This window comes from Lepisma saccharinum, unplaced genomic scaffold (assembly GCF_977018435.1).
Source record: "Lepisma saccharinum unplaced genomic scaffold, izLepSacc3.1 HAP1_SCAFFOLD_422, whole genome shotgun sequence".
In the NCBI taxonomy this organism is placed as follows: domain Eukaryota; kingdom Metazoa; phylum Arthropoda; class Insecta; order Zygentoma; family Lepismatidae; genus Lepisma; species Lepisma saccharinum.
In genome coordinates, this window is record NW_028143122.1 from 244,789 (window position 1) to 269,440 (window position 24,652).

Consider the following 24,652-nt stretch of genomic DNA (forward strand, 5'->3'; position numbering starts at 1 on the left):
TAGGTTTCAAATTTTTTTAGCTGTTATGGTTTTTAAGTTTCTGGGTGTCGAAAATCGCAGAATTGCGCAATTTCACGAAAAATCAGTTTTTGCAAAATATTTAATATCTTCATAACGAATGAAGATATTTAAAATATTCCAAGTTTATTGGAATCTGCTTTCTTGCAGTACTAAAAAAGTTACATGGTTAAGGAGATTGTAAAAATATTAAACTAACTTGTTTGTTGTCTGATTTCTAGTATTGTTGGTTACCCCAGAGCCTGTTTCATTGGTTTCCCTTCGATCTGAACCACTACCGTTATCATCGTCAGAATCGAACTCTTCACTAGATTCTGAACCACCATCACCCCTTCCTCCAGTACCTGGAGGGGTTGGGCGTGGTGGTGGCTGGCGTCCTTCTGTGGGTTCTTGAAACCAAGCGTGAGACACTACGTCACGAATATCAATACGATCGTAATGGTCAGGATTCAGCATCAACCTGAAATGAAAAATTGACAGGTCAAAATGGAACATTGGAATCATTTATCATAATTTTAAAATTAGGAAATTTTTCAAATCGAAACATTTCAGACAGGAAAAAATTGCAATTTCCCGACAAAGTCGGCCGTTGGGAAATAAGCAGGGACGGCGACAGGGGTGGGCACGGGTGGGCAAGCGCCCACCCAAAAATTCCTGTGCCCCCCCGATTGCCCACCCAATCAAATTCACTAAGTACATATACTTAGAGATATGTGAATGTTGCAATAAATTAATGTATTCTGGTGTTCATTACATGTATATTTTACTCATGAATATTATCTTTACTAGAAATGTTCATATATAATCATCCCATAAAAGCTGATTTAACTTTGTCATTACTATTAGAAAGCAAAAGGAATTACTAGAGATCTTGAAACAAGAAAACTGTGACCAATTGAATACTTCTATGATTAGAAGCAGCTAGTAGGCTTAGGAGGTGCAAAATTATGCAGGATATGGCCAAAATGAGATCAGGATTTAGGGTGAGCTTGAGGGCTGTAGCTCCAGGCCTTCACTGGGGGAAAAAACTGCTTTGAAAAGCACCACATAAAGAAAAAATTAGGTACTTCGGATGTGATGAAAAAATGTCGAAATACGTATAACTAACCACCTCACGTAGCTTGGCGAAATGTTATAACTGAAACTGTGGAGGGGAATGGGGTGGGGTCTTGGTGTTGTAAGTTCCGGGTCTTCACATATATAAATCCCGGACTGCGTACCTGCGTATGATTAAAATAATCTCTAAATAAACAAATAAAAACCTCAGCGTTGCTTCCTCCAGCAACTCGATAAATTATTTCGACTTTTTAATTAGGTCTACATTGAAATTGCAGAAGTAGGCTTTCTTTATTTCATTACAATTTTTATATTTCATTTTGAAATATCTACATGGTATTCAAAATAACAACTTTGTATTCCTTCTACTAATAAATACTAATAAGAAGCAATCACAATAACCACTACAATACCGAGGTGTATTAATTTTGATGTAACAGTTATGTGGGTTTGGATAAAGCAACAGAATTATTGAATTGATAATGGGTGGCTAATTCTATTTAGAAATCCTAGTTCCACACATACATTTTGCCTATCAGTTACGTAATTATGCGATTTTTCTTGTGGTTAACTTACGTAGAATTAGTGTTGCCCACGAGACGAGATTTTGACCTGTCTCGTCTCGTGGAGTCTCGTGGAATAGCTGTCTCGTCTCGAAAATATTCGTTTGTCTTATGACACATGGTCAATCTCGTCTCGTCTCGAATTTTTAAAATCCTGACCCGTCTCGTCCCGTGGGCAACACTACGTAGAATTAAAACAAGAAAGGGTTGGAAGGAAAGCTTTCTTTTGAGGGCGTCAGAGAACTAATCAATCACGATGAGAATGGTTTAAACTTTAGAAGCATTAGAGGTTTAGCTGAAATGTTCAACAGAGTCTGTAGATGCAGATGAAGTAAAGAAGAAAGGGTATGTCACAAAGTATCCATAAGAAAATTTTGTTTATTTGTTTTTAAGTCGAATTTTATGCTCAAATAGGCTAATCGGGACTAAGACTACAGTTTAAAGTGGAGTTCGAACCAGTGTGCATTATGCAGAACCTCTTCATTATAAGGCGACAACGTTATGCCATTGGAGAAAAAAATATACAGGAAGAACTCACAGGGAACGTGTTATATCACCACCATAAAAGATGCGTTCATTTAAGAGGGTGTATTTCCCCTCCAGCCCCGATACATTTTGCCACTTGTTGCACTCGCACTATGGTCTCTTAATGCTAAGACTATTCTAGCAAAAAAGTAAACTGTCCTAGCCCCCAAGTTTTGGCACCCGATAGCCGTTACTGCAAACACTCAGATGTCAGTTCTAATACCCTTGTAATCCAAGAAAAGTGATCATTAACCCCCGATTTTCATTCAAAAACTCATATGATGAAAATAATATAAAGAGGAACATGCATTTAAATTACGAAAAAGTAATTTAATCCTTCACCACTGTCTACCATCACAATTTCTATCACTGTCGCCTAATATATAAAGTAGAGTAGGTATGTGCCTTGTATTTTTGCACTTGAAGGACAAAATGTGACGCAACCAATTCGCATTTCTTTCACTACATTGACATGAAGGAAAGAATGTGATTAGAATGTATTGGTGCACGCACACAAACACTTCTTGAAATAATTTGTCAATCGGAGACAAAGAAGTGGATCAAGATGCGAGAATAGATTATGTAGAAAGAGGAAAGGCATCGAACAGACACGCACATACATGTGATGTGTGTGTGCATGGCAGTTAAGAGAAACATTTGAAGAATGGAACGAGAGAAAGTGAAAGGGATAAAGAGGTAACAAGCTGGGAAAGAAAGAACCTTTAGGGAGTAAAACAGAAAAGATGAAAAGGAAAGGGAAAAGAGGTGAATTGAAATCGGGAGTATAAGAGAGAAGGGGATACATATGCATATATGTCGTACATATATGTGTCTTTCATGCATATATATATATATATACACACATTTATTCCTGCCCACCCTAATCTATCAATATACAGCTTCTGCCCACCCGGTCAAAAATTTCTGGCGCCGCCCCTGGAAATAAGTTCTTGAAATCTCAAATTCTACACGTCATTTTCACCTTAACCCTTCGTACACCAAGGTGGGTTAAAAATTGTCCACACTTTGATTCGGATCATGGTCGTCCGGAAGGGGGGCCGTGGCCCTCCCTGGAAAATTAAAGTCAACCAAAAAATTTGTATTTCACACATATAATTTCATTTTAGCCACAATAATATGTGTTAATTATTGCATGAACACCATAAATTCAAATTTAAGCAATGTTTTATAGAGAACAACACCAGGCGCGTGCCCAGGATTTTCGTAAGGGGGGGGGGGTTATCAATCTAACACATTTTCCAGTTCACAGGTCAAATTTCTTGTAATAAATTAGATAATTAATATACTTGGATTTTACCCCAATGAACGCAATCAATGTATTTGCTATGGATGCTTCATGTTTTTATTGCATCATATAAAAGCACCTGCTTGAATATTTCCAAATTATTAATATTTTATATTTAACTGCTCAAATATAATTTTTAAACAAAAAATATGTACACTCAACATTGTAACAACATTAAAGAGATTAAGACTACTTGATGTCTTAAAGACAGTAATAAATAAGGTACCACAGTTCAACAATTTAAATTCTGAAATTTAAATTCTGTGTGAGTTCTGACAGTATGTCGTCACAAGTAACTTTTATATCCCGGTGAATGTTCAGAACAGCTAACCAACCCATTTAATCTTTCTTCGCAAATGGTATTTCGAAGATAGGTCTTCAAGTGCCTCAAAGTTGAGAATAATTTCTCATATGATGTTGTTGTTACCGGGATTGTAGGCTACATAATATGAGCAAACGTGTGTTTACCCAGGGAAATATTACTTCACTGCATATATCAATTGCTTCAAGAGCATTTACTAGACGTCTTTGCATTGCTGCAAGATGACGATACCACAGTTTCATTTCAGTGTGAGCGTCGTCGCCTTGTAATCAAGGTGTCCCGGGTTCAATACCCGGTGGAGGCTAATAGTGGTTCGGATCTCACTTTAAACTTTAGGCCCAGTCCCGATTAGCCTTACTGTGCATAAAGTGGATTTAAAACATCAATTCAATCAACATTGTACTTGTTGTGGAGATGGTTTTGCTAAATATTGTGTACATTTTTGGCATTGTATTATTATATTATTGGTCAAAACATTTGTTTGACAGTCGACAAACAAATACGAACCGCTTCAGTAATTAACATTTTCTACTACAGTGTCATTAATGTGTCATATTCATTTTCATATTAGGTCTATGGAGAGGAATTTTGTATAATGTTAACGTTATGGAACTGCGAAACCAACTGTTGAAGGGGCCACTCCCCCCTTCCCCTCCGAAGCCCAGTACCGCACCACAGGATCTGTCACTGAGCCCGACAAAATCTTGCCAGACAGTGCTCGAAATGCAAATTCGTAGCCGAAAAGGGAGGGGATGTTTGATCGATTTTGGAAATACGAGGGGGTACATCCTTGTATGGATCAACATGGAGACAATACAGTAGGTGGAGGATGCTCAATATGGCTATTGTACCATACGTTTCTTATGTAACTTTCAAATTTTGTGTTCTTGGCTAAATGACACGTGATACATGGAACTAACTAACTCTCTCTCTCTCTCTTTCTGGCTCTACAGCCCTTGGTGGGCCTTGGCCTCCTCCACAATCAGCCTCCATTCCAATCTATCATCAATTCTTCTCCTCCATCCTTTAATTTTCATTGTCCGCAAGTTTGCAGCGACGTCATCTATCCATCGAAGTCGTGGTCTGCCCTTTCTTCTTGCGTGGTGAAGCTTTTCTTTCAACATTCTTCTTGGCATCCTATCGTCCATCATTCTCTCCACATGCCCCAACCACTTTATTCTCTGGGCTTTGACAAATCTCACTATATCTTGGCCTTTTATTAAATCATCTAGCTCTGCATTATATCTTATTCTCCAGTCGTCATCTTCCCTCACAGGTCCATATATCTTTCTTAATATTCTTCTTTCAAATATTCTGAGGGCATTTTCATCTGACAGTTTCAAAGTCCAATTATCTGATCCATAAGTGACAACAGGTCGTACCAGTGTCTTATAAATTTTAAGCTTTGTATTTCTTGCGATCAGTCTATTTCTAAACAACTGCATATTTGCAAAATATGCACGATTGCCTGCCTGTATTCTTTCCTTTATTACTTTACTCATATCGTTATCACTATATACCATTGTCCCCAGATATTTAAAACAAGGAACTCCCTCAAACTTATTATCTCCAATTGTCAGATCTTGAGGTGCTCTTCTGATCTCAGAGTTAGACATTCTCATATACTTTGTCTTTTTTTCATTTACATTGAGCCCTATTTTTATTGCTTCTCTTTCCATTTGCTCATAGATTTGCTTAAGTGTTATTATTGTTCTAGAAATGATTGTAACATCGTCTGCATATGCACATATTTGACTGGATTTTCCAAATATGGTTCCCTTTTTATCAACTACATTCATTACTTTGTGCAATGCTAGATTAAATAATACTGCCGAAAGGCCATCCCCATGTTTCACTCCTGTATTGAATTTAAACTCTTCACTCAGTTTACTACTAACTTTCACTCGTGCCTTAGTACCACTCATAGTCATTCTTAAACACACTTTCGGCTATTGTACCATACGTTTCTTATGTAACTTTCAAATTTTGTGTTTTTGGCTAAATGACACGTGATACATGGAACTAACTAACTCTCTAGCCTTCTTAAACCCGAAGGTTCATGGCTGCAGCAACACAGGCCTTCCATTTGTCCCTATCTTGAGCAAGATCTATATACTCTTTTCCATCCCTACCGATTTCCTTTAGGTCCATCTCAACGTTGTCCCTCCATCTTCGTCTTGGCCTTCCTACAGGTCTCTTACCATCTGGTTTCCCAACAAGAATCCTGTAAACTCCTCTTTCCTCTCCCATTCGTGCCACATGGCCTGCCTACCTAAGTCTTCTTGATTTAATCATTCTAATAATATCTGGACATGAATACAAATTATGTAGTTCTAAATTATGTAACCTTCTCCACTCACCTGTCTCCTCATCCCTTTTAGGTCCAAAGATTTTCCTAAGGATCTTATTTTCAAATACTCTCAATTTATGTTCCTCTTTCAATGTAAGGGACCAAGTTTCACACCCATATAATACTACAGGCAAAATTACTGTTTTGTATATTTTAACTTTTAGTTTCTTAGATATTAAACGAGAAGACAAAAGTTTATGAAGAGAGAAGTAACATGCATTTCCTGAATTAAGCCTACTTTTTATTTCCTCTTTAATATAATTTTCATTTGTTAATATTACTCCTAAGTATTTGAATTTGGAAACTGGTTCAAACGAGTTGTTATCAATAATTAGATTTTGATTATTACCTAACACTTGGTTTCGGCCTGTAAACATATATTTAGTTTTCTCTTTGTTAACTTCCAAACCTATCTCTTTAGCTGTTTTGAAAAATATTTTAGCATTATTCTTAATTGTATTCACATCATCCCCCAGTAAGTCTACATCATCTGCATATGCTAACAACTGAGTCACACCATTTAATTTTAGTCCTTCTTTAGTTTCTTTTACCTTCCTTACAGCATATTCTAAGGCAAAATTAAAGAGCAATGGAGATAATGCATCTCCTTGTTTTAACCCATCATGAATTGTAAATTTGTCAGACATATTATTATTACCCACACGAATTTTACTTTCTGTTTCACTGGTGCATATTTTTATCATACTAACAAGCTTCTTAGGTATTCCAAACTCTACCTAGGTACTAATATATTATATAATTTATCTCTTTTTACCGAATCATATGCTTTTTTGAAATCAATGAATAGCTGATGAACATTCTGATTATATTCCCACTTTTTTTCAAGTGTCTGTCTGATGTGAAAAATTTGATCTGTAGTTGATCGGTTACGTTTAAATCCACATTGATAATCACCTATAATTTCATTAGCATATGGGGTTAGTCTTGTTAAAAGAATGTTAGACAATATTTTGTATGTTGTTGAGAGTAGAGAAATTCCACGGTAATTACTGCAGTTCATTTTATCACCTTTTTTAAACACAGGAACAATTATGGATTCTTTCCACTGTTGAGGGATTTCTTCTTTATTCCATATTAAACAAATTAATTTATGAATTTGACATATTAATGAATTTCCACCATATTTAATTAACTCAGCTGGTATTAAATCAATGCCAGGTGCTTTGTTATTCTTTAGCCTTTTAATAGCATCTTTGACTTCAGTCAAGTTAGGTTCTGGAACTAAAGGTTCTGCTGTGTGTACTTAATTTACTTCTGATTTATTTCCTACATGGACATTTAAAAGGTCATTAAAGTAGTTCTTCCATCTATTTAGAATATCGTTTGGGTCAGCTAGAAAATCATCGTCTTTATCTTTAATCAAGTTTACTTTAGGTTGCCACCCCTTTCTAAATTCATTTACACCTTTATATAAATCTCTGATATTTTTGTTTTTGCTGTTTGTTTCAATTTCGTTAATTTTGCTTTTCAAGTAATCTCTTTTTTACTTCTAAACGTGCGGTTAACTTCTCGCTTTATTCTATTATAATTGCTTAGATTTGTATCATCAGAGTTATTTAACCACCTAAGTCTAGCCTGATTTCTTATTTCTATTAGATTATGACATTCATTATCAAACCATGGCTTACTTTTTCTTGGTTTATGGTATCCTATACTTTCTTTAGCTGCTGATTCTATTGCATTACGTATGTGTTCCCAATTCTTATTTATGTCTGTTTCATTTATATTTTCATCATCATTTAAATCCTGCAAAACATCAAATATATTTGACAGTTTAATTTGGTAAGCTTTCTTAATTCTCTCATCAGCAAACTTTCCTGTATCAAATTTTATAACTTTTAGATTTTGTTGCTTATGATTTATCACTGAGAGTCGTTCTCTTAAGAGCCCGTATCACCGCTGGTGACGATACCTAAAAAATAGGTTCTTGCGTCGACCTTCTGTGCTCGAACAGTCAAGTGTGTGGCATTTAAATTTTACTGAGTTAAAGATCAAATATGAAATTTGTTATGTCGTTAAGCCTTTTTTTAAATACATTATTTATTACGTAGTTTTCCTTATCTCAATTTCGTAAAATTTCGTAAAATTCACTTGCTCGCCAATTATATGTAATAACTTAAATCAACATTTTAAAGAACAAGAAAGCTTCTACTGTTCTTCTACAGCAAAGAAATGAAACTGATCTTACATAATTTTCTTTAGAATGTCTGTAGTTCGTCGACGTACAGAGCAATGTATGTAAATTTTAACTTTGACGTTTCTAAGCTGGTCGCGCTAGCCGTTTCCCCCTCTGTACCGCTCGCGCTCAACCCCGACCCCCCCCCCCTCCACGGCCCTTTTTTCTTTCACAATCGGCCGGTCTTCCAAGAAAACCGCATGCTGAGAGCTAGGAAAAGAAAAAAAGAATTCAGGGAAAGGTTTTGGGGGAGAATCAATGGTTTGGGCGATGCTTGTAAACAGTTCTTCACTACGCTATATCCTAATACTAAATCACGATGGGGTTGTAGTGCAATGACAACAGTGAAGAACGGGGGATTTCTCCAGTATATTGTTCACAAATGGGAAGGGCTGGTTGCACAGACTCAAGTACACCTTTACAAAAGGTTTGCCTGCAAAAGAAAAATTGTGCCAAATTATAACTTTTTTTTTTTGTGAGAACACGAAAGTCCATTACCAAGGGATTTTTTTAGGGGGAAGGTGACTTTACTCAAAGTTTTTAGGTAAATATTGTGTAAATTCTATCTGGTGGTGGATTATCAACCAGTCACGCAAATGAATGACTTTTTAGCTGTCGATCATAAATAAGTTCAATGAACGTTCATTGTCAGTTTGAGATATTTCTGAGGGTCAATGGTAAAAAATACTTGATGGAAATAGTGCTATTGTTAAACATTTTGAACGTCCGTTCAACTTAATTTCGAATTTGGCTCCTTTCATGATTTGTAAGTAGGGGGATAAAATATATTTACTTAATACTTTACTGCGTTATTTTATCACCAATTACATATATATATATATATATATATATATATATATATATATATATATATATTACAGTCAGACCCAAAGAAGTCACAACATAAGATAGTTCTGTGTCATCATATACAAAAATACTTTTAGGCATAGGTCTTATGTAAAATAAAATACATTAATTATATGTTGTTTTTTCTTTTCCAAAGACATTATTTAGTTGAATAATATGACAGACTTACTATTGATAATGACCATACAAAACACACCATAGAAATTTCATTCACTTTCAACTTTCTGGGGCCGGCCACCTTGGGGGAGTGGTTAGCACATCGCGCTACGACGCCAGGGGTCCCGGGTTCGAATTCCGGCTTGGCCGCGGATGTTTGTGAGTGTCCATTCATCAATTTTATCATATCATCACTTATTCCCTTCTTCGCAAATTGGCTAAAAGTGGCACAGAAAGCGAAGTAAAATAAAGCAAATCAATCAACTTTCTGGATATACGACAAATAACACTATTTCTGTATAAGGAATTTTAGGCGTGCTCAGATCCTCCGATTATGGGGAGCAAGGGCCTTGATAAGAGTTCAGCTGACGAAATAAAGCCTTCATTCCATCTCACTGTTTTTATTACATTGATGGGAACAAAACAGGGTCGTGTGTGTCCCGACGCATCTAAAATCACTTTATTAGATAAATTTCAACTTCAGTGGCACCATTGTTCTCTGCTGGCGCTTTATTTTCCATCTCTGCCGTTCAAAGACTATTGTACGTATAAACGTGGTTTAGTACCGCAAATTCAAAAGAACTACACATAATTTATTCATGTGCAATATATGGGCAATTTATTCTGCAGACACATACAGATAATACAACTAAAGAATAAAATATGTGGAGGTGTTAATAAGAAATTTGCTAGTGGGAGAGTCCAATTACATAGGAAGTAATACACTACCCTTTCCTTACGTAGTTACTTGGAACTTTCGTAGGTTTGAAAATAGTATTTACTTTTATTTCTATAAAAGCATAATGTTGTTTAAGAACTGTTATTAGATTCCTCTGCACTAAATTTCTAAGTGAGGCTATTAAGGGGCAACTTCTCCCTTCCCCCCCATTTACTCACCGTATGCAAAGAGTGTGAATACTTTTTTGCTGAAATGGGAAAGTGAACCACAGCAAGAAACTAATAATATACGTCTGTTTTTATGAACAGCTGCAGAATTACCTACAAACTTGTTGAAATTCACAGTTTTGCTAGCTTGTACTCATTGGACGAAATACATACAGCCAGGGACGGAGCTACAAGGAGGTCAGGAGGGATGAAACCCCAACAACATATCTAAGCTCCCTGTAGCCCCCAGATTTTTATAGTACGGTAGACGCCTTTCGATCGAAAATTAAAGAAGTAGAAGCTATCTTACGTAGTATTTTCCATTATAAAACTTCCCTTAGGGCAAGGCCATTGCAATGTTCAAGTACATTTCCTGCTTTTATAAGATCGCAAGATTATTGCAACGTGTTGTACGTAAAATCGTGGTTGGAGGTGGCAGCTGCAGATCTGCATGGATCAACAACGGACATTGATTATTTAATACGTACTAAGTAATTGTTAAATCACAAGTCTCCAAACTTGCCAAAAAAATTTACAGATACTCTGCTGCCTATCTGGTAGGTGGATGTGTTCAGAGGCTGTGGGATTGCTGTTTGGTTGTTGGAGGGTCAAACGATGATAATACGATGCCTACGAAGTTAAATGATAACAATTATTATCCTATGTAAATCATGTCACTATTTTAGGAGCGAGTGTTAAAAATTAATTTTTATAAGTTGGAGGATGTTACCAATTGTATTGTGAAGGTAACACTGAGAGAACAAACATATTTTCAGTGCAAATTCACCTACACTAGGAGACAAAAGCATTGACTATCAATATCATTGACATAAATCAATGGATACAGTTGCAGCTCTCGCACTGGGCAGATGTGATTAGTAGTGAAAATAACTACCAATAGTTTTATATATGTTTCACATCTGATTCTTCTCCATGGAATAGAAATTGGCCACTCGGCATAAATTATTTTCCAACGTCATAAATAATAATTTATTAACATGAAGACCTAGGCTTACAAGGAATAAAACTGCCCAAGCTTGCTGATTTTTGCACTAAATTGCAATGTTTAGTTGCACAGAGGCTAATCGGGACAAAACCTACAGCCTATAGTGGAATCCGAGCCACTTAATTAAATGTCCCTAACCGTGGATCGAACTCGTGACCCGTCGATTACAAAGCATCATTATTACCGCTAACCGAGGCGGGAAGGTTCACTTATAATCTTTCTAATTATTAACATTTAAGAGTTAGTTAGTTTCTTTAGTCTTTTAATTCCTTAATGTCGTATTTTTGCCTCTCGGATGTTTTCAATAACGATGTAACGATGAAAGGATTGAGAAAACATCGCTGACAATTATGTTCATTGCAAATACTCGAATGACAAACTACAATCAGAAAAGCTGTCCCCCGTGGCGGAGTGATTCAGTTCTTTTTCACATGCATGCTCGGATCCGGAGAGAGAGTTCGCAACTATGAATAAGAGGAGTGTACAGTTAACAGAATCAAGCATATCTGGAAACTAGTAAGCTGCGTGAAAACTGACATACGTGTATTTCAGGATAACTATGATAGATATGAACAAGAAACTGTATTAGCCTTATCTGCGGATGTTTGAAAAGTCCTGTAGTAAATTCACAAATTCGTCGTTCCGGTTCAATATGAGTAATATGCATTGGCTGTAAATAGTTTTAATTGTATCAAAAATGCTAAAAGTACACATTTTACTAACTACACGACTTTCCCAATGATCCCAAATGGCTAACTTGGATTGATATTCATGTGCATTAGCACTGGCCTCCGTGGTGAAGTGGTTAGCACATCCGGGAGTTCGAATCCCGGCATGGATGCTCTTTGTGAGTGTCCGTTCATCAGTTTCATCATACAATTCATCCTCAGGCAGAGCACAAAGCATGACGCCTTAGGTTGTAAGACACGTTTTTATTACGTTAAGAAAAGAAAGAACATGAAAATCATCTCACTTAGGATAATCCACCAACTGCAGAAAACACAAAAGAATGTCTTCCGCCTGTTCTGCACATGTGTCGCAACAGGGTGAATAGCTATGCACTACTACAAAAAATCGTCATTATTTCCCTAGTTTACAGCACCATACAGGAGAGATATCCTGCTACTCGATGTTATAAACTATTCCATATATGTTGGTCAGAGGCGTGCGCACGGGCGGGGGGGGGGGTTGATTGCCCCCTAATCACGGACGTTCGCAGATTTTTCCACAAAGGGACAAGAAAGGTATTTTTTCATTGGGCATATTACCCCGATACTAGTACTGTCCTCTCAAAAAACACCACTTGAATTTGAAATTATCGCATTCCTGCGTCCCCATTACATAATAATTAATGTAAATTACTATGACTGAAATCTCATTATACTTGTGAAATATATACTTTTAGGTTGACCTTCGTTTTCAAGGTGTGGTCATCCTTGCCCCCCTTCCAGACGTTCCATGCCCCTATATTATTATATTTTCACCTAGAAATTTAGTGGAGAGCAATATTGTCGATGTTATTAAACAATATTATACTCTAAAAGGAAATGGCGCAACCACAATGGGACAGGGGGCATTGCTTATGCCTTTTTCCAACCTTGGACGGAAATCATTGAATTAAAAGAAAGCAAGACTAGCAGAATCTACTAGTAGCAGGACAAAAGGATACTCAAGACGGAATTAGTTTTCACGTCCATCTTCATTATTTCTTCCAGACGGTCAGGATCACTTGCAGAGGGTTACAGAGGGACAATTGTCCCCTCGACTTTAAATTTTATACAAATAAAAATACATTTCGTAAAATTTTCTTTCTCGCTTCGCTCGGGATACCTGCTTTTCTTGCAGTCTTGTCAACTTCCGAGCCGTAGCTAGGAAGTAGCGGGAGTTGGCACTGGGCGCCGAACAATCTGATTGAGAAAAATTGTAAAAAAGAATGCCATGCCGTCCCATGCGCCCTATTAAATCAATACTGTTTTCAACTTTCAAAAATTTGGATCGAAAAATTTTCTTGCTCGCTTCGCTCGCAGTTTCTTTTCTCCAATACATTGTAAATTACCAGGAAAGAAAGTAAGAACGAATAAGTAATTCATACAGTTGCTGCTATAACAGTTTGGTTTGGAGGAAAACGAGAGCTCACATTTCAGAGACAATCTATATAAATTTTGCTGTTGGTTTGTTAAGGGGCGGATGAATAGATTACGTAATGTATTTAAATAATATGTTAATACCTAGGTATATATATATATATATATATATATATATATATATATATATATATATATATATATAATATACACACTCGCGCGCGCAAACACACACACATATATATATCACATCAATGCAAAAAACTAAAACGGTGAGATAAAATGAGGTTTTTCTTTGCCGATCTGATTTTCAAGGTTTTTGCTCCCCCCCTTATCAGGGGTCTGCGCACGCCTATGATGTTGGTACCTTCTTCTAATAATAAAAACAAGTTAAAATAACAGTAATATTAAATTAATAATATTAAAATATTAATTAATATTGTTATCACATGAATGGGAAAAGATGGCATAAGAATAGGAATATAACAGCACGTATTCATTATCTAGCTCATGAATAGTTAAGATCGCTTCAATTTGTATAAAAACAACTGACCTGGCAAGGTGATTGTGAAACAGATAAGGAATTGAATATTTATTGAATAACGAAAAAGGATGTTAGATCCATTTGACGAAAAGTAAAGCTCTTAATTTAATATTTAAGCATATTACTTAGGTAGTGGTGTGTATAAATCTTCTTTGATACAGTCATCCAAAGTTGTATGACCCCAATGTAATCCTTCCCTTACAATAAGTTTGACGGAAATACACCTATCTCGATTATACGACAGATGCTAAACAAAACAAGCATATTTACATAATTTAATTTTAGTAAGTCTCTCGCGGAAGATTCGTACTCCCTGGACACCCCGCCTCCCCTAAATAGTCCTTGGCTCTATTACATGTAAGTTGTATTGCGAAGTTCGTCAATGTGTGTTTTTCTTCTTTCAGACACTCGGAACATGTGTTGTCCTGTCACAGAAACCCTCTCGGCTCGGAGTTATAATAAACGTTCGGGCTCAAAAGAAAGGTCTATTATGGTCAGAGCCTGACCTTCCCCTGGGGGGGGGGGGAGTAGCGGACAGGGAACCTTGTCTTCTGTTTCTTTCGACACAGCAACCCTCCCACCAGTAAAGTCTCAAACGGTCTACCATGCAATGGATTTGCGTTCGAAGGGGGAAATGGAATCAATATTGGCAAGACTAGGAAGAAAATTTGACATCTGTCCGGTGCGTTTTTCGAGTGACGCTGATACGGGCTCTTAATTTAGCAATTACTAAATAATGGTCACTGGCACAGTCAGCACCTCTATGTGTACGAACGTCAATTATACTAGTATGCCTTCTCTTATCAACAGGCCCGTAGCTAGAATTGATCTCTAGGGGGGGCTCACGGTTTATCAGGGGGGGCTCACGGTTTATCACGTGACTTTTTAAAAAAACGTTTCACATTAAATAAAGGTAAGCTATTTTGTGTGTGTTAAGGGGGTCATTAAGTTAAAACATTAAAGAAATAGAAATATAATACAAATAATACCCTCTTTTTCAATATCTTCTAAAACACGGTCATCTCTCGAAGTGTTAATTGAATGCTACTGACCTCATTCCTTACTAAACACTTCATACACTTTTGATTACACAAATATTTGTATCCCATATGAAAAATGCATGTTACTTCTCTCTTCATAAACTTTTGTCTTCTCGTTTAATATCTAAGAAACTAAAAGTTAAAATATACAAAACAGTAATTTTGCCTGTAGTATTATATGGATGTGAAACTTGGTCCCTTACATTGAAAGAGGAACATAAATTGAGAGTATTTGAAAATAAGATCCTTAGGAAAATCTTTGGACCTAAATGGGATGAGGAGACAGGTGAGTGGAGAAGGTTACATAATTTCGAACTACACAATTTGTATTCATGTCCAGATATTTTTAGAATAATTAAATCAAGAAGACTTAGGTGGGCAGGCCATGTGGCACGAATGGGAGAGGAAAGAGGAGTTTACAGGATTCTTGTTGGGAAAGCTGATGGTAAGAGACCTGTAGGAAGGCCAAGACGAAGATGGAGGGACAACGTTGAGATGGACCTAAGGGAAATCAGTAGGGATGGAAAAGAGTATATAGATCTTGCTCAAGATAGGGAAAGAAGGAAGACCTGTGTTGCTACATCCATGAACCTTCGGGTTTAAGAAGGCTAGAGAGTTAGTTAGTTAGTTAGTTAGTTAGCATATGAAAAATGCACAATATTCAATAATAGTGACTACAGTACATACCTCTGCCTTAAAAAAGTTGGAGTCGGCGATTCTTCATGTTGTTGAACCTGTGAAGCAGTCTCGACATATCTATGTTCGATGCTCGTTTCTTCTCAAATGCCAGAAAAACAAGATTTGCCAGGCGCTTGCTGCACATTGACAGTCTCTGAGGGCTATTGATGCGGGTTAACACAGAGAAAGTGGATTCACACAACGCTGTACTGCATGCAAAAGTTCTTATGCCAGCAAGTAGAGCATAAGTGTCTTCGTAGGCCATTCTAGTTTTGTACAGTTCTTCAAAAGTATCAGGGGAATCCAGTTTTTTGAGATATGCATTGGCAACAGTTAGTTCCTCTTTTGACGGAATGGTGATTCCAAAGGATGATAAATATTCAATGTTACTAAATTGAAGGGACTCAGCCGATGATATAGCCTCCAATAAGTCGTCGTTATTGGTAAAACGTCTATTTATTTCTGTTAGCACAAGATCTAAACATTCGTAGAATATTTGTGTGAGAGATGTGAGCTTTTCCTCTCCTAGGACGTCAGTGATAACGAAGTCTTGCAACTGTGTATTTCGTTTTCTCTTTCTCGTGGGGTGCTCAACAATCTCGTCCTGAATTCCATCCTCTTCTAGCAGTGCATTACTTTCTTGCAGAATGCCTTCGTACACATCATCCTGACGCATGCTCCTTAATGTTTCTGTGGCAGCTTCAATCATCTTTCTACCAGCATCCAAATGAACATTACGTGCTTGAAGCATTTTATCAACTGGGCTTAATATTTCAAGGATCTTTTTCATGAACACTAAGCAAAACCGAAACTACAAGCAAACCAACACTTGCTGCTACGTCATCCCCGTTAAAATTTCCATTTTTCACCAACTGCAAAACATGAATTATATCTCTGTAGTTTTCAAATATTGTTCTCGTCATTTTTAAATGTCCTGACCAACGTTGTTCTAAAAGTCGCGAAAGACTTCTCCCCTCGTATAAAATGGCAACTTTTCCCTTTTTTTAGAAAATTGTGCAACATGGAACTCTGTTCGAAAAAAGTGTTTAATTGGAGAAATTTCATCCACGCATTTAACAATTACCAGATGTAACCGATGGTTAAAACAATGAACGTAAGGAATTAGACGCCCAAGCCGTTGCTGGATTAAAGCTTGCACACCCCCTTTCTTCCCACTCATAACTGAAGCCCCGTCAAAACACTGGCTGAGGAATTTCGCACTATCCAAACCATATTTCTGAAAAATATTTAGTGTTAGATCTGCAAAAGACTCTGCATCAAAAGCTGACAGTGTTTCTATGCACAGAATTGATTCCGTGACTGTCCCATTCTTTACATAGCGGATTCCTATGGCTACGTTTTCTCTGTTGTTTTTATCTCGTGTACCATCTTCAAGCAAAGTATACAAAGGAACATATGCAGCATTAATGTCACTAACAATGTTTTCATGTACGATGTCAGCCATTATTTCAATAATGTCATTTTGAATTTCAGGGGACAAGCAAGATGCGTTTTTAGGCACCTACTTAAAACAGTCTGCCAGTTTCTCATCTTTTCGAAGCGTGAACTCGAAAAGATTTCGAAACAGGCTTTGTTCCTCATGTTCTTCTAAGTGGTACGTTCCCCTAAGAGGCAATTCGTTTATTGCAAGGAACTGAATAACTTCAGCAATGCTCTTGATATAATATTGATTCTTTTCAAGAACATTCTGATTCACTAGTGTAGAGATAGATTTTCCCATCAACGAACGGTTTTGCTTTTCTGCCCACCTTGACATTGCTTCTACGTGTGTAAGTGTCGCATCATGTTTCACTAGCCCTGCTTTGGTTTTACCGAAAGGCCGATATTGTCTACAAGCATAGCAAAATGCTGCATCTAGACATTGTGAATACTCTAACCATTTGGACCTTTTAAACCAGTCACTTTGAAAACATCGTCCATCAGCATTTCGGGGGTAATGTTTGAGTTTTAGCTGTTTAATTTCCTCACCTGGTTTGGAAATGTCCTTTACTTCCGTAGGCAAGAAATCCTCTTCTTGATCGGAGGCAGCCGTAGATGGGGAAAGAGTAGGTACGGTGGTCGCCGTGGTCAAAGATTCAGATTTTTTTTTACGAATTATAAATTTATTCATGGTGCTGGGGAATCGTTAAAATATCACAATACTACACACCAAGGACGAAACATGGTTATATTATTCGTCACTAAAACCATGCTAAAACCACTCACTATCACACGAATCAGTTTTACGAAGATACGAAACACAATAACACCCGCCCAAACGTGAAACCTTCTTTACAGGAATGAAGAACTCAACCAAGTGTCTTTGTCAATGTTTTCCCCGACAGGGCATGGGCAAGCCCTTATATTCCACCCCCGACCGGGCAATAAAACTTCCCTTCGCAAAACTTGGGAGCCGATGACCTTTGATCCAGATGGGAAGGACCTGCTATACAAGGGAAAGCCGAAAGAGGGGGAGCGAAGGTGCATAGATCCCCTGTGGAAGAACTTTAGAGAACCTTCTAAATACTTCCCGTTACTTAAACTTCGGTTTATAAACAAGATGAACAAATGTGATAGCTGCTCTTCATGTACTGTGAATTTATCCTTCTATCAAGTTATGAGCAAATAATATCCACACTCTACATTTTCACTTGTCACGGCAAACAAATTATGCAATAGTTTTACCTAATACCAGGGGGGCTGACGACAACGCCAGGGGGGGCTGACGACAATGCCAGGGGGGGGCTCAGCCCCCCCTGGCCCCTGCCTAGCTACGGGCCTGCTTATCAATGAGAATATGATCTATCTGATTATGAGTTTTACCATCTGGAGAAGACCAGGTATATTTATGGATATCTTTATGTTTAAAAGTGGTACTTTTCACAATTAAATTCTTTGAGGTTGCAAAAGTAATCAATCTTATACCATTATCATTACTTAATTCATGAAGACTTTCTTTACCAATCGTGGGTTTAAATGTCTATTCTTTGCCAATCTGTGCATTACAGTCATCTGACAGAATTTTCATATCATACTGAGAAAATTTATCAAAGACCTGTTCTAACTCTGTATAAAAATCATCTTTAGTATTATCATCTTTATCTTCCGTTGGTGCATGTATGTTTATTAAAATAATTTTACACCACCTACCCTGTAAAACTGCATATGATATCCTATCATTAATAAATTCTACTGTTTTAAGAGCAGAGATAATTCTATTATTTATGAAAAAGCCTGTTCCAAAATTATGATTTTCAGTACCACCATGTAACGAGTGCACTCACGGTCCCCGAAATGACGTGTCAATCATACCCCGGCACGGGGCCAAACGTCGTTATGTGTACGGGAAACCGGTCGTGACTCACGGTCCAGTTATCAAGTTCGGTACTGAGACGGTCGTTTATTGTCATACTATTGCGAGGCGGAGATTAATACCTTGAAAAGTTACACTGTTTTGTTTACCTTTGATATGTAGATTCGAACAATCATAAAACACTAATAGCATAATATCTGGTACCTGAAAAACGTCAAATAACAACACTGACGAACGGTAAAAAAGTGAATATATATTGTAACAACAAAAAAATATTGCAATCAACAACTGTTTACAAAGCCTCCTCACTCTCACAACATTCACTCTATCTCTCTTTCACACACATGAGGTATTTTTACATGTGAAGTATGGATACAAATCATGGATCTCATTAACATATCATTCCTTTTAATTTTTAAACCTTAATGTGAATTTAGGGCATTTGTCTGCCAGCTCCTGTGCTCTTTTAAATTAACTTAAGTGCCAGCCCTCGGAAAGCGGTTAACTAAGACAATTGGGTCGGCGTGGTTAAATCTTTCGTTCGAATGAACGTATGCATCTAGTCGTAAGCACGACATTATACAAGTTTCTCGGACGGGGGTATTACACACAAGCCTCTCTCGTCCAATGAGAACAACTACTCAATTACATAGTGATGCAAAAACTTAATTGGCTCCAGCTGCCGGAATACACTAATCAATCGTCGGCGCGAGCAAAAATTACCTTAAAAACCACTATGCAACAAATAATACTATTTCACGCACACGACCTTGCAATAAAAACAACTACGCTTTCCACAATTAAAAGGGACTCATCAGTCAACTATTGACAAATTAAATGGCGCGACGGGGCGGTCGGTTACACAAGAAATGGAGCACACTTTGACAATTTATACTAAATATTAAAGAAATGAAATGGAGCTTCTAACGCTGAATGCAGACAATTAAATTAGAACATCTGAACATGAAATAACCCCTTTTTACAACAATACCAAAAATTATCAGATGCGGAAATTAGGTTCGGGGTTTCCTGAGTAACTTTGCAAATAAGTGAGACTTCGGCATTAACAGCACGGTGTTGATACTAACGACGCACGTTTACCTGAACATAGACCCTCTGAAGTATACTCTACCAGACTCTGCTACGTTGCGTGGTCATTCATCTCTCCTGGACGCGGGGCTTGCACACGGTTCCTTTGTGGCGAAATTGTCCTCCGAGGTCGATCGCGACGAAGAATAATTGCGACGATCTGGTGTACTTGCACCTCCTTAGTACTTCGGGCGTTCCTCTTGCCACTAGCGTCGGATGTACGTGGTCACGCGCCGGTCAGGAATCTCTCCAGTGTCGGGCATCAATTGGACGTCGATCTGCAATCATCTCTCTCTCTGGTAACGGGCTTCGATTCGGGGTCGTTCTGGAGTCGTCCTTCAATCTCTCCTTCTGGTAACGAGCTTCGGTTGGAACGTCGGTCTGGAAACGTCCTTCGGGCTTTGGGCAGTGTTTGGTTTTGGCGTCGTCTGACTGGCTTCGGCGTCGTTGCAGGTGCCGGGGAAGCGACGGCCCCCCCTTCTCTATCTTCCTTAGCCCTCCATCCTTATGTAGTCCACGCTTGGCAAAAACAAATCACCGCGTAATCTTCACCAAAATGAGGCGCACACTGGTAACTCTCTATCTGCAAGTCGCTCACAGTACGTAAGGAAACAAAGTTCACGGACACAAAGCAATGATCACGCGAGAGTGTAGCGCGGAGATGCTCTCTCTATGAAATCCGGGTAAAAACTGTGTCTGGGATGGTAGCACCGTATATTTATAAGAGAATCAAATTCGTCCGTTGAAACCCACGCTCAGGTAGCTTGGCTTCGCTTTTGGAGGAGATGCGAATGACCTGTGTCCATTGTCTTGAAACTCGGTCACCGAGGCGTCTTCGATCCTTGCAGGCTTGGGCTCCAGCTGATTTTCCTGGTCATCCGTGAACATGGGTTCGAACGCCTGCTGCGACTCAAGCCCGGTAGCGGCGAAAATAATCTTTCCTTATCTCCGGGTTGGTTCAAATATGTCATGTTCTAAGCGGCGGCTGTCACTCAAGAAAAACCCCATCTCCCAAATCCCGACGTCTGGCTCGGATACAAGTTTATTCACAAAATAAAATCAAACCTCACACTTTCATGTTTGTGCATAAAATGAATCAATAAACAAAAATTAATTTATATCGAACTGCGTTTTACATGTCACTAGATACCGTGACAATCATAGAAAAAAGTATAATTTTTAGTTTTACAATTCCCTTCTCCTGGCCACCTAACTTCCTGGACAGCTACTACATCTAATTTATACTTCACTATCTCATTAACTGTACACTGAAATGTCCCAGGCCGGTAAAGGCTCAGAACATTCCAGGTGCCTAATTTAATATCCTTATTCCTAACGTAGATCTTATCCTTAGTCCAGGGACCTCCCAAAGTAGTCCCCACCCGGAGATCCGAACGGGGGACTATTTTACCTCCGGAATATTTTACCTTGGGAACATCCATGGCCTTATATTTCTGTTTCTTGACATGTCTTTTTACAGTGCAGAGTTGTCAGCTCTACGCCTAACCCCCAATATGAATGGAGGAACTACTACACAAGACAAACACAAAAACATATTAGACAGCACAATTACTATACAAGACGAACACAAACACATTAGACAGCATAACTACTACACAAGACACACACAAACACATCACAACTATAACACAATATAAACACAAACACACCACAACCACTCCACAATATAACGCAGTTATGTAATATCCATCTTTACAATTCTAGCCCCGTCCGAAAAAAAAACCCAACAAACCTTGTGTACGCTAGTGTGCCACTGTCCGAGAAAATTAATGCAGTACACACGCACACACACAAATAATAATCAAGGGCTTGTAATGCTAGACATTTTCTATTCTTTCCTCATCTCTTAACATATTCTTGCTATAATTTATTAGTTACTATTATGGTTTATTGTACAAATTGCAAATTGCACAAATACATTAGAATCACACATTTTCATCTAAAGGACAAATTTCGTGTTGTGCAGTGTAATCAACATAAAAAAATGCTTCCACTTGAAATATGGGGAGAAAATCATACTATCTCATAAACCAGGATTTTTTTAGTTCGCATGATACTGAAGTAAATGCACAACTGGCGCAAAATTGTCAGTCTTACCCTTCAAATTTGGTTGTTACTAACCTTATTAAGCTCACGAAATTTTTGGATACAGTTATTTCCTTATCCCAATCAATTTTTCTGGTTTTCTTCTTGTCCAAAATATCTTTCGCGGATCCCAAGAATGGTAACCTTCCATGCACGACTTCAAACATCATGGTGCCCAAAGCAAAAACGTCGTCAGCTGTGGGATATGTCTTTTTGCTCTGTGAATAAGAAAATCTACAATTATGCCCGCTCGTGCCTTCAGGGACGGCGACAGGGGTGGGCACGGGTGGGCAAGCGCCCACCCAAAAATTCCTGTGCCCACCCGATTGCCCACCCAATCAAATTCAATAACTATATAGCCTATACTTGGAGATATATGAATGATTCGATAAATAAGTGTATTCTGGTGTTCATAACATGTATAATTTACTTATATTATATATGCTAGAAATATTCACATATTATCAACCCATAAAAAGCCTGTTTTGTCATTAGAAAGTGAAAGTAATTACTAGAGCTATTGAAACAAAAACTGTGATGAAATTAATACTTCCATGATTAAAAGCATATAGTAGGCTTAGGAGCTCAAAATTACGCAGGGTATGATCAAGATTAGATCAGAATTTAGGTTGAACTTGTGGACTGCAGCTGCGGGCCTCCACATACGTATATAAATCCCGACCTGGGTATGGTTAAAATAATCTCCAAATAAACAAATAAAAACATAATCTTAGCGTTACTTCCTCCGGCAAAACTATTGTTTATTTCGACTTTTTAAATTATTATTAGAATAATTTAATCAAGAACACTTAGATGATGAGCAGGCCATGTGACACGAATGGCAGAGGAAAGAATAGTTTACAGGTTTCTTGTTGGGAAACCTGATGGTAAAAGATCAGAAGGAAGGCCAAGACGAGGATGGAGGGATAACGTTGAGATGGACCTAAAATAAATCGGCAAAGATGGGAAAGATTGGATTGATCTTGCCCCGAATAGGGACAGATCGAAGGCTTCTGTTTCTGCAGCCATAAACCTTCGGGTTTAAGTATGCTAGAGAGTTTAATATAGTTTTAATTAGCTCTGAATTGAAATTCCAGAAGTTTCCCTTTTTTATTTCATTACAATTTTTATATACCTGTCATCTTCAAATATCAATATGGTATGCGAAATATCAACTTTATATTCATTCTACTAATAGAAGGAATCACAATAATCACTACAATACTGAAGAGAATAAATTTTAATAAACCAGTTATGTATGGAAAAGCTACAGAATTATTCAATTGCTAATGAGTGGCTTATCCTATTTAGAAATCCACGTCCCACACATAATCAACCGAAAATATCAACAGAATCTGTAGATGCAGCTGAAATAAAGAAAAGAAGTTATGTCACGAATTATCCAGAAGACGATTTTGTTAGTTTGCTTTTAAGCCCACTTTTATGCTCAGACAGGCTAATCAGGACTAAACCTACAGTTTAACGTGTAGTCCGAACCAGTGGGGGGAGTCAAACACAGGACCTCTTCGAAGGAAACGAAGTTGATTTTTTGAGTGCTTTACCAGTTACACAGCCGATATTTGCTATTTCAAGTAACTACATGTACCAGAACATCTTACAGCCCAACACTAACTAGATTTCAATTTATACTATATTTAGTGTTGCCCACGAGACGAGACTTTGGCCTGTCTCGTCTCGTGGAAATGCTGTGAAATGCTGTCTCGTCTCGAAAATATTCGTTTGTCTCGGGACACATGATCAAACTCGTCTCGTCTCGAATTTTTAAAAGCCTGTCCCGTCTCGTCCCGTGGGCAACACTAACTATATTAGGTGCTAAATGTAGCAAGAACACTGATTGTACATACTTTTGAGAAACCAAGTATATCAGGATTTTTCTATGTAAGTATATATTTATTGATTGCTAACTTTAACAGACCAATCAGGAAGACGACAAAATTCACTAAACTTAGTACTATAGTGTAGGTGATTGCATGAAAAGTAGAAATTATAACAAGCAAAAGATTTCGCTTTTTGCTTTTGTGACTAATCGCGACGCTGTGGATGAATGGAAGGACAAAAATCTTAAGGACTGGATATAATTTACCACTACAGACGCCTAGGTAGAAACACTAGAGTACTGTTCAAACCAAACAATTGTACTTATTTAGTGCATTGCATTTATATTTCTTGTAATTAACTTATGTTTCTTATATTTAAGAAACTAAACTAATTACTTTGTCATGTGAAAAAACCTTATTTTTTACTATTTCCTATCAGGTTCTATATTGCTGCTTTTTATCAATTTATGTAAGAGCACACTCTGGTAAATACACATATACTCTCTTTTATACACACACACGCACACACTGTATATAGTGTACTATAACTCATGAATGACGTATTGAGACTAAATAGACAGGTGTGCAATGAGCCCCCACCGTGTATCGAACCCAAGACCCCTTGAATTGAATTGTTGTTTTAAGTTCACTCTATGCACATAAAGTGTAATCGGGACTGGACCTATAGTTTAAACTACTATGTGCCTCC

The 24,652-nt window shown here is 37.6% G+C and overlaps 1 protein-coding gene across 1 annotated transcript in view; it reads right to left on the minus strand.

The window, feature by feature from the left end:
- LOC145982793 (uncharacterized) overlaps positions 1–22,275 on the minus strand; it is a 78,782-nt gene extending 56,507 nt beyond the window's left edge. The window contains exons 1-2 of the mRNA XM_083116157.1: positions 22,142–22,275; positions 218–478 (exon numbers count right to left, since the gene is read on the minus strand). Coding sequence (XP_082972283.1) covers positions 218–478; positions 22,142–22,275 — 395 coding nt within the window. The remainder of the gene's footprint in view (positions 1–217; positions 479–22,141) is intronic.
- Between the last annotated feature and the right edge of the window lie 2,377 nt (positions 22,276–24,652).